Source organism: Dendrobium catenatum, unplaced genomic scaffold (assembly GCF_001605985.2).
Source record: "Dendrobium catenatum unplaced genomic scaffold, ASM160598v2 fragScaff_scaffold_847, whole genome shotgun sequence".
Taxonomy (NCBI): Eukaryota; Viridiplantae; Streptophyta; class Magnoliopsida; order Asparagales; family Orchidaceae; genus Dendrobium; species Dendrobium catenatum.
Genome location: NW_021319309.1, coordinates 2,681,793 through 2,693,473, shown reverse-complemented (window position 1 = coordinate 2,693,473; position 11,681 = coordinate 2,681,793). Strand labels below are relative to the sequence as shown.

General features: G+C 34.4%; 2 protein-coding genes across 2 annotated transcripts; one reads left to right on the top strand and one right to left on the bottom strand.

The window, feature by feature from the left end:
- The first annotated feature begins 4,694 nt into the window (after window positions 1-4,694).
- Window positions 4,695-5,396, top strand: LOC110113620. Its single transcript, XM_020846270.1, has one exon. The coding sequence runs from the start codon at window positions 4,695-4,697 to the stop codon at window positions 5,394-5,396; it is 702 nt and encodes a 233-aa protein (XP_020701929.1).
- A 3,727-nt stretch (window positions 5,397-9,123) lies between these two features.
- On the bottom strand, window positions 9,124-10,474 carry LOC110113638 (FCS-Like Zinc finger 13-like). Its single transcript, XM_028696827.1, has 3 exons — window positions 10,044-10,474; window positions 9,330-9,517; window positions 9,124-9,267 (listed from the first exon to the last, which is right to left on the bottom strand). The coding sequence occupies exons 1-2, from the start codon at window positions 10,391-10,393 to the stop codon at window positions 9,349-9,351; spliced, it is 519 nt and encodes a 172-aa protein (XP_028552660.1). The 5' UTR covers window positions 10,394-10,474; the 3' UTR covers window positions 9,124-9,267; window positions 9,330-9,348.
- Between the last annotated feature and the right edge of the window lie 1,207 nt (window positions 10,475-11,681).

Below are 11,681 nucleotides of genomic sequence, written 5' to 3'. Positions count from 1 at the left end.
TTAGATATTCATCATGATTACTCATGCCGTCTGCCCTGTTCTAAATATATTTTTTGATCCATCGTTTATCATATCTTCGACATCTTCATTTGCAATGTCTGATAAATTATCAATAATTACTAATTTCTGTCGCATGAAATTATGCATTCGGATTTCAATCACCGCTTGCCCATCAGCAGATGCACTCTGGGGCCAGAGCATCCAGTGATGTGGCGCTTGGTGATTGAAATCTGATTGCATTCGGATTCCGCACACAATAATTTCTTCTAACTTAGAGTATATCAGTGAAGGAAAATTTGGAGATATTTTTCTTACTAACACGTCCTATAATACTTAAAATAGTGAAAAGATCAATCCAAATATCTATCAAGTTTTACAAAATTTAAGATTAGAATCAGTAATTCATAACTGAAAGCGTAATACCAAGTCTGATAAGTCATCAATGATCTCATCGATGTCATCGTTTGGTGGCCAAAAGGATTAATATCTTATATAAATCTGTGCAGTGAGAGTTGCCATTAGATCTTAAAAGAAGCAATAAAAAAGGCAGGCCTTCATGGCGAGATTAGCAGAATAATTCATATAATAGAAAGAATTTCATAAAGAGATCATCTCTGGTTCATTCGCAAGCAAATTTCTTGTGATTTTCGATAAAAAAAAAAGCTCCTAAAAATATCAGTCAATCATGAGCCTCTGTATAACAATAGAGAATGATAGAAATTAATCAGCAAATATTGTAAAATAAAATTAATAAAAAGGCAGAGTAGCCTACAATTTCTTTTTTTTTTTTTTAACTTTTATGTCAAATGGAAAGCAGAATATTTTCACTCAAGGAGTGATCATTCGACATCTTATTCCTAAATATCTAATTATTTCTTTCTTGTCAGATAAAATAAGCAGAAATGTGAACAATAACAGGCAGGAACAACAACATCAAGCCTTTGTCCTACTATGTGGGGCTGCTATTTTTTAAAGTATTCATGTCATGATTATTCGATAAGTTTTATGCTGGCTATCGACTACCTTATGCAACCCTCCACTTTTCTCATCTAGGACTTAATTGGGACTTGGCAATGCGTTGCTAAAAAGTTAATGATTTCGCACCGTCACTATAGATAGGTATAAACATTAGTTTTAACCGCGGCTAAATTCACCTTCAAAATATTAAAGTTTTCATAATCTTTGTAGTAGCATTTACAGACCACTGGTTAAACACGGCAGCTTATCTCATTGTTTGATGCCCTAGCCGATCTTTGTAGATCTCTCCACGCTGAATCAGCCAGCAGCCCTGATGCCGAAGCCACCCATCTCGACGTCTTTTTTACTTTTGTCCGTTTATACGAAGAAAAATACAGCATCTCGCTCCGCCGATCTAGATCTCACTCTTCGTAGTCTCTATTCGTACGACAGTGTTAGAAATGTGAACAACAAGAAGGAAAAATATTTTAGTAATTTTACAATTTATAGAATGAGATTAATTCAAAACTTGGTTCAAAGATCCACCCAAGTGAAAAAAAAACTCATTATTTGGAATACATCTTTTAAGTAGCTTGAAAGATTCACCACAATCAAAAAATAAATGTGACCTTCATGGTGATTTTTGCATATCACACAAATAGGATTCATCAAAACCTCTCATTAAAAGACAATCAGTAGTTTTAAGTCCACCTTTAATAATTTTCAGGCAAGAAAAGAATAGTTAATAGTTTAATTTTTAAACAAAATGTGTTTAAGCCAAGCAATTTTGGGAACCTTATGAAACATGAGAGAATGTAATGCCTTTCAGCAAAGGATTCTCTTCCAAGCCAATAGCAAGAAATGGAAGAATCATACATAGTAAACTTAATAATCTGATCCCAAATAGAGGCATGAAGGTTTTGAGGTAAGTCCCCAATCAAGATTATTTATGAAATCCGATAATCTAGTATATTGATTACATTGAAAAATCTGAAATATTTGAAGCAGATGCTAAATGTGCCGATAATTGAAGCAGCAGGCGCTAAACCCAAAAGATAATTAATCATTTTGTGCGGATGCCGAACATCATTCGGAGACCAAACAGAATGCATCACGTTACCCCTTCACTCGCTATCGAGCTGCTCGGTACCGTTCAGTATCAAGGCTCAGTAACGGTGATGTGGCGTATTCTGGTTGGTCTCTAGATGGTGCTCTGAGTCTGGCCTCCTCACATAATAATTTCTCTCCAAAAGAAGCCTTTATATATGGTTCATATCAATAAAGATTGTCATGTAATTTTTTTTTTGTTGATGTAGCAACTCACTTAAGAATTTGACTTAGGTTTTATTTGTACTATTTTTTTACTTTTTTCTAAATTAGATTTTTTGCAAAAAAAATTTTTGAACTAAAAATTTTTGTACTAAAGAGCGGCTTTAAAGCATTAAGAAAGTCAACACAAAGGAAGCCTTAATGGATGGCTGCTGTTTCTATTGATTTTTATTTTTTATGTTATCGTTTCTCAATCCCAACCTTAAGAGGTAGCTGTTGGTTGATGTTAAACAGTTTTTTTTTGTACATTAATTTTTTAACAAGAACTTTTTTATTAAAAAATTATTTGAAAAAACAATAAATATGAAGCCTTAGGCACAAATGATATCAAATGATTAAACTTGTCAATGCTGGATGGTCGAGGGAGTCAGAACTTCAAACGCTTGAATGGCGTCCCTGGTCAGCTCCAGCCGAACCGCAAAATTTCCACTATTTGGCTGCGGGTGAACAGTGGGACGCTAATATTGGCATAGCATTGTTCATCTCCACTATTTTTACCTATCTACCAAACTTGCGGCGGGAAAGAAGAGGCGACCGTTACCTGCAAAAGGGTGAAAAATAGAGTTCGATTGGAGATGAATCACGGTATTTTGGAGTGAAAAATGAGATTTTCGATTGGATATGCTCTTAGGCTTCAATTGGGTCAGTCTTCTTACTGTTTCTTAAAACAGATTTTTAGTAAAATAATTTAATTTTTATACTAGAAAAGCTAATTTAAGAAGCAGTAAAAAGACCGTCCCAAACAAACCCTTAGACTTCATTTAGGACACTTTTCTTACTACAATTTAAACAGTTTTTTTGTTAGAAATTTTTCTTTCAAAAAATTTTGGTATTAAATAATTGTTTTAAAAATAGTAAAAAAAGTCCCAAATTAAACCTTAATTTAAAAAGAAAATTGAGTCAGAATAATAATGTTGTCTTAATCATTAATTTTATTTCAAGATGAGTGTAATCTTGATTAACTATTTATATATTATACTCATTGTAATATAAATTTAATGACTCGACGATTCATGCTAATTAAATTTAATCTAGATATCTTAATTTATTAAAAAAAAAATAGTCATGATACTTTGATCAAACTTTAATTAAAATTTATTTCAAAGTCATTAATTTTATTTTGAGATTAGTGCAATGCATATCACAATTAGTTATTATATATTATGGGCAGTATAAGATAAATTCATTAATTATAATAATAATTAAAAAAGAACAATTTTTTTTTAATTTGTCTTATTATTTATCATTTACTGAATAAAACTCGATGCCGTAAGATTTAATCAACTGGTCAATATTTAAAAAATTAAGCATTTTCTTTATTTATATTTGCTAAATCTGAAACTGTGACAGGCTATTTTGTGACCTAATCAATTATCATATAAAAATTAATTAATTTCAACGTAAAAAATAAATAATCTTATAAAATTATAAAAATAATTAGAAATTAGAAGACAAATAATAAATAATCATTTGTTACAAAAAAGTGAGATATAGTTTTTTCTTATTTATAATAACTTTATATTTGTACTCCTTAATTCTAATATATTTTTAAGTATATTTTATATTAATATTTTTTAAATGAGCTGACTCACAAGCAAATCAATCGAGTTGAAGTTGGTTAAAGCTTGGCTTGTTATAATTTTGAAGAACAAAATACATCGAAAATCAAGTCGTCGGTGCTTAGAGATTCTACAAGTTGTAGACCAGGATAAGACTAAGAAATATTGGGTTCAACAACCCCACAGGAACATCCATGTTGATTTCTCAAGTAATGATGAAGACTTAGAAGTCCAAGTCCCTCCTAATTATAATTTTTGGGTCACAAATTTTCAAGGACTCTAAAAATATTTGGACTTAAAAGCACTCATAATCAAACTCGAAATATTTTAAAAATATTTTAGAAGCCATCAATACTATAATTATAAAATTTACTATTAAGATAGTGTGTTTCGGCGAGATAAATCTAATGAGAGCAAAATTGTGTGATTTGAGCGCATTTGGATCTTCGTAGGCTACAAAATCTTGGACAACTTGTGGAGTTTGGTCACTATGTAAGATAACATTTTGCCATTAAAATGATAGAATTTTATTTGGTATTGATTATTGATTGAAGCTAACAGTAATATCTATCATTACCCATTATTTGATAATCGGAACCTATCCTAACACTCGATATATGTTGTAACTCCTCATCTCCCAATCATAACGTCTAATATAATAGGCTGACACTTATAAGCCAACACATATGTGCAACTCTGTTTAGTTAATTTGTACCTCTGTAACAGCTTATTCCTCAGCTTTTCTACTTATAGTCCTTGTACTGTTCACTTTAATAATAAGATAATTCTTTCCATCTTCATTCTCTCTTCTTCGTTCTTGCTGTCTTCTCCGCCAACTGGGTTCTTGACATGGTATCAGAGCCAGCTATGATGGATCAAAGCTCGACGGCTCGTCAGACTCCCAACCTCGTTTCTTCTTCCTCCCTCACGGACTTCACCGTGCCGGCACCTCTAAAGTTCTTGATATCAAACCTCAAGAACCTTGTACTGACTCAACTCACTGCCGACAACTACACTATTTGGCGGCTCCAACTGCTTCAGCATATCACCGCAAACGGATTCTCCGGACACCTCACCGGATCATCTGTTTGTCCCTCTAATCCGATCGATCTCAGCTTCACAGGTTGGAATCTCATAGACAAGAACCTAATCTCAGCCCTTCTTTCTACAATTTCTCCCTCGATTTTACCCTATGTGATCTCCTTCTCCACCGCCCATGAGGCATGGACCACTCTGGAAAAACGCCTCCAATCGGCAAGCCATTCAAGAGTCATTCAACTCAAGAACGAGCTTCACCATGTTCAAAAGAAAGATTGCTCTATGCAGCAATATCTAGCAAAAATCAAAACCATTGTGGACACAATCGCTGCCTCCGGCTCCAATGTGGATCGAGAGGACATCATACTTTATATACTCAATGGACTACCGTCCTCATACAACTTACTGTCTGTCTCACTTACGTTCGATGCTCTAGCTCGATCGCCTAAAACCCATCAAACGCAAGCACCGATGTTTATTGTCGTCCATTGCCTAAAATTCATTATTTACTGACACTAATCTTCATTGCCCGCATTTACACAAAGGGGCAAATCATTTCAATTGCTAAGTTGGGTCATTATAACTATTTTGTATTGAATTACACCCATAGTTTCTCTCTCTATATCTCTACTTTTAACATTAAAATTCTATGCCTCTCATGTAAATATATATATTTTTTTAAATGTGTGCATACTATTGATGTAAAGTTAAAGACATTAAATTCTAATCTTTATTATTTTGTTTTTCTCAACACTAAACAATATCAAAATATTTATATAGATCCATCTTCCAAAAATAAGTGGCCATGAAAGATGCCATTATTGTCAAATTTAAAAAATTTAGTAAAACAAAATAAACAATAATAAAATAATCCTATTCTTTTCAGAAGGGTCATATCAATAATATAAAATGTTTAGAAATTTTATATTCACGAAAAAGCTTAATTTTTTCTGTTGAAACATTTCGCAGATTATTATTCTTTAAGTTGCACAGAATTACTCCAGCATTAGAAGACAAAAAAACCATATCAACTACACATCAGCTGAAAGCAACTACGTATCATCTATTTTTTAAGATCATCGATGCATTTTTTTTATTTGTAATTGTGAGTTTAAGCCGTCAAGCATTGCATGGATCTAAGAAGTATATCGAGAACGAAACAAAAAAGCGGAAAGAAAGAATATCAAGATTTAAAGTGAAGAAAACCTAAAATGAGAAAAAAATTTGGATTTGTGTTGCGTCAAAGAAATCCACAATGAAAAATAAGAGAAATATAATGGTGCATATCTTCACACTCAAACTTTCTTCCTCACTTCACACTAATGCCCACCGTCTTCAAATAGGAACATAAAAGTTTCTGACGAGTTACATAATCTTCAATTGGATGCAACTCTTGAAAATGAAGATAAAATTGACTCAACTGACTCGCAATGTTAGCTTATTTGTCTCAAAATGCCTCTATAGTGTTGTGGTGTTGAACTTACAATGCAGTGGCGTCAAGCTCACAACACTGTGGTGTTGAAACTATAACACTGGGGCGTTGTGTTATCTATTTCAAAGATGGTCTAGAATGCTTTGGCACAAGATTTACAACATCACGGTGATGCACCCCCAAGCAAGGGGCACGTTGTCCCCTTGCAAACCCCAAAGAACTCATCAATATCGAGCTCAATCAACATAATTGAGGTCTAAGTGATCAACAACACAACCGATTGATCCACACTATCAGATTTTAATAAAATAATACACAACAACAACTAAAAGCAACATAACATCTACATAAAATCACATAAAAGTAATGTAATACCTCTCTATATGCATGATGGTGTGTCACCTCCCATATTCAACACAATAGTGTTATTAGCTTCAAATGAATCAACAAGTAAGAATTTTCTTCATCGCACTCTCATAATTATGTGTTACCCAACCATATATTTTCATATAAAGCAAGAGAAGTTAAATGAGTCAATCACAAAAAAAGGGACAATATAAAAATATTAAATTTGAACTTTGCTCGAAGTTTCATTAAACACTTGCTTGAATTTTGACTAACCTTGCTCTAGAAGTCATTTGAATATTGTTTCCATCATTGATTTATACCATGATCAAACCATCTTCAACACATAATTGAAGTTTCTTTGGCTATTGTTTGATCTTGATTTCGTAAAGCAAACAAGTTTTAAATAAGCTTCAAGGAATATTTGATCAAGTGCCAATCATTTTTCCGATCAATGTTAGAACAAAATTTGAACAATCTTCAAAGTTGATAATCTAAAATCTAATATATATCCTTTTAGGTTTAAAAGATAAATAGTTTGCCAAATATATAACATCATAAACTTTTAATGACCATCGGAGGACAAGAAGAGACGAAAATGGAGATGAAAATCTAATATTGGAATTTTACCTCAGAATCAGTATCCGCAAACTAGAATCATGAAAGGTCACTAGCTTATATAAATTTGCTTCGAATGAAACTTTCAATCATATTTCCCCAAGAGGCAAAACAACAAAATATTTCTTCAATTTCAGACATTATGAGACATACAAACTCAAATTTTCATCGAATTGTGAATGACTTATTGTTGTTAAATTCCCTTTTTTAATGAAGGATTTTGTGAATCATTTATTACAATTTTATCACAATTTAAAAAGATATTTTTAAGAAGTTTGATGACAAGTTTATTTGGAGCACCAGTTTATCAAGGAGGGATCGATTTTTCCAGCAAAATTTGTTTGCTTTCAAATTCAATTTTTAAAATGCAAAATTCATCATGTTCTTTATATTACACTAAAATTTTGTGCTTATAAATAAACAGAATTTGAAGCACTCAAATATTAATAGAAATAGAGATTCATATATCACTGCATGCATATAAGTCAGCATAGTTGGTCAAATTCTCACACTGCCTTAATACTGTTTCATTGCGACCGATTGTTGTGAATGGTTGCAAAAGCTCATGCCCTAGTTTCTCATTTTGTTGTTTTTCTCTTTCGGAATATCGTTGGGATGTTTCACAATCTCATCCACTTAGACGAATTTATAAACACTACGGGACACGTAGTCATTTCCGGTGTTCAAATCCATCGGAAAAACTTCAAAATATGTTGGTAACTCCGTCGCTATTTCCGACGAGGAATATTCTAATGAACAAATTGGTGGAAATTCATATTTTTCCTATAGTGAACTAAGGCTTCGTTTGGGGCAACTTTCTTATTGCTTCTTAAACCAACTTTTTCTACTCTACTTCAAAAATAAAAAATTTTGAACTGAAAAGCTGCTTTAAGAAGAAATGAGAAAGCCGTCCCAACCGAAGCTTAAATCTTCACTCCTACCTCGCCTTATCGCCTTCTTACCTTCACAATTGACCTATATCCAATATCTAGCTCCTTCAGGTGCTGCCAACCACCATCATATATCTCTTTCGCTCAGCCATGTAAATAAATTTTTATTAAAAAAATCTCAAAGTAATTTTAGCAACAAGGTGGTATAGGCATAACTATATAACTATTTTCAAAACTGCTGTATCAGTTTATTCATTTTGACCTAATTATGTTATAAATGTTCTATTTCTATGAAATTATCCTTAATTTCTATATATTATGATATGATGTAGTTTGGTTTATGTATCTTGCAAGGGTGTAGAGAATAAAGAAGCCCATAATTCATGTATGTCAAAAAAACATTTCGCCTACATCGGTCGCAAAAGATCGCGTCGAGCTTAAGCTTCCAACAACTATTTGCAACAATTAATCATCGCAGATCTTGTCGATAAATATTTGCGACGAGCAAATTAGCGATCATCTCAGTGATGCTCGGCGGCCTCAAATAAGTATTTGCAATCAATTTTACAATTGTTAGTGTTATTGCAAATCAGTTGTATCCTGGTTGTGTCAATCCAGATAAGCTGTTCTAGTGTTTATATCATATTGTTTACAGTTCCAAATGATTCATTTCTCCCTATTTGGTATATATCTCAAAATTTTCTGCTTATTAAATATCCTAATTATCTTTCTGTTTCTTCTTTCAATCCCATCTACTTCAGATCTGCCGTCTTATGATTCGTCGACGATATAGGCTTCATTTGGGATGATTTTTTTAATGTTTTCTAAATAAAATTTTTTAAAATAAAATATTTATACTAAAAAATTATTTTAAAAAACATTAAGAAAGCCGCCGCAAAAGGAGCCATAATTATAAGTAGAATTTATAAATCTTTAAATCCATCATCGTAAAGAGTAAGCTTTAAAAAAAAAAAAATTATATTGACAAAAATTTGGCTACACCGATCTCATCTTGCAATTATACAGCTATGCGGCCTCTTGCCATTGCTCTGCTTTTGCCGAAGAAACCTTCCTCTCTCTCTCTCTCTCTCTCTCTCTCTCTCTCTCTCTCTCTCTCTCCATATAGATCTCTCTCTCTCTCTCTCTCTCTCTCTCTCCCTTTCTCCATTTAGATACATGATTATGCCGCCATGATTCCGGTGAAGAAAATCCGGCGGCGGCGGCCGCCGGAACACGGTGAGGTAGAGATTTCCGACGGTCTAAGAACTCCGGAGACACATTTCTCCGTGCACTCATCGCTCATAATTTGCTGATGCCTGCACTCAACACTGCAAAATGCCATCTCCCCTCTGCAAATATCAAAATTTATATATTAGAGAAATAATTATTTCGGGATATCAATAATTTATCTTACAATGAGATTCAAAATCATTGAATTTTCTTGATTAATATTATATATGAAAAAAATGTGCTGCAATAATTTCAAAGTAAATCTGACAATTTTTATTCTCGTCTGAATAGAAATCATAGGAGAATATCATGATATATTTTTTTTTAAAATAGAATAATCTATACTGAAAGAAAAGAATGAAAGTCGCATCACTATATATAATAAAAAAATTAAAAATAAATTTAAAAATAATAATAACAAAAATCTAAAATAATTAGGACAAGATTAATGATGATCAAAACCTGAACCACCGCGGACTCTTTAACCAAAGAAGATCTGATTAATTTTACAAATTTTATCAACTCAAAAAGGAAAAAAAAAATCAGAGCAAAGACACTATATCCTCACCACCAGAAAATCTTTCACAGAGAAGAAAAAGGTTAAAAAAGAGAAGAAAAAGGTTAAAAAAGGAAGGGCTTAATTACCTATATATGTAAATATCTTTCCCGTCCAATCTCTTCCTGCATAAATTGCAGCAGCTGAGGAACTCCGTCACCGGAAATTCTCCGACAGCGGCCGAAGCCTCCTCGTTCCTCGGCGGCGTGACGTCAATCGGAGCTGACTTCTGAGAAGTGGCGACGATCTTCGACGGTCGGGCCTTCTCCAGCGCAGCCACGATGCCGAGCCCAACGCCTTCGGCCTCTCTCTTCTTCCAGCCCTTCGGCGACTGAGGGTTGCGTTCTAGTGGGCTAAACATGGCGTCGCGGTCCAGTAACTGCTTACCGGATTTTGGGATCGGGGCCGGAACGATCCGCGCGGGCCGATGGGCCAACATCGCCGGAGTTGCCTAATCGGAGAAGATTGAGTGAGGTGGTTTTGGCGATTGTGGGAGAGAAAAGGTGAGAATTATTGGCTCCTCCACGACGCTTTTAAAGCCTCTCAAACAATAATTGGGATATCTATTTCCCAAAAAAAAAAAAATTGGATATCAGAGAAAACTTTAATTATGTCGAGTTTTAAAAATTAATATATTTCATTTTTATATTTTAGTAATATAAATTATGTAATATTAGTACGTCGGATAGAAGTCTAACGAAAGTCCGAAGACGGGTAGAAGTTAGGCGATGGACAGAAGTCCGACGTCTGGTAGAGGTCTGATGATGGACAGAAGTCCGGCGACAGATGAAAGTTTGGTGTCGGGTAGAAGTACGACGAAAGTCCAGCGACGGGAAGAAGTTCGACGACGACTGGAAATTCTGCGGCGGGTAGAAATCTAGCGACGGACGAAAGTTTGATGTCGGGTAAAAGTTCGACAAAAGTCTGATGACTGGAAGAAGTTCGGCGACGGGTGAAAGTCCAACGTCGGGTAGAAGTCTGGTGATGGATAGAAGTCCGACAATGGGAAAAAATTTGGCATCGGGTAGAAGTCCGACGAAAGTCCTGTGACGGACAAAAGGCTGACAACGAGCGGAAGTCCTCCGTCGGGTAGAAATCTGGTGATAAGCAAAAGTCTGGCTTCCGGTAGAAGTCCAACAAAATTCCGACGACTTGCAGAAGTCTGACAACGGGCAAAAGTCCGGCGACGGCCGAAAGTCCGGCGTCCGGTAGAAGTCCTACGAAAGTTTAGCGACAATCAGAAGTCCGTCGGCAGGGGGAAGTTCGACGAAGAGCATAAGTGTGACATCAAATAGAAATCAGGAGTGAGGAGGAGCTTGGTGGCACTTGATTTCTCTTTCTCTACTCTCTTCTTTCCCTCTTTGCTTCGGGACCCTTTTATAAAAAAAATGAGGGTCTATTTATAGTTTTATGATAATTACATAACCAGTTAATAGGAGAAAGATTATGAATAAATTGGGAGTGTTTGAATGAATGACCAATATTGAATCTGTTGATCATGGATCATTTATTGAGCATTTGAATGTTTTTATGATATTAAATTTTGGTGATCTTGGGCTCGTTTGATTTGTCTCATTGAGTCGCTCGATTCGACAAAAGCATGACATGTTTAGAAACTATTCGGTAATCCAAATTATTGTTTGAACCTTCCTAATGCACTTCAGGTTAGGGGTGTAAATTTCGGGTCACGGGTCGGGTTCGGGTCGAACACGAAACTGACCCGGCAC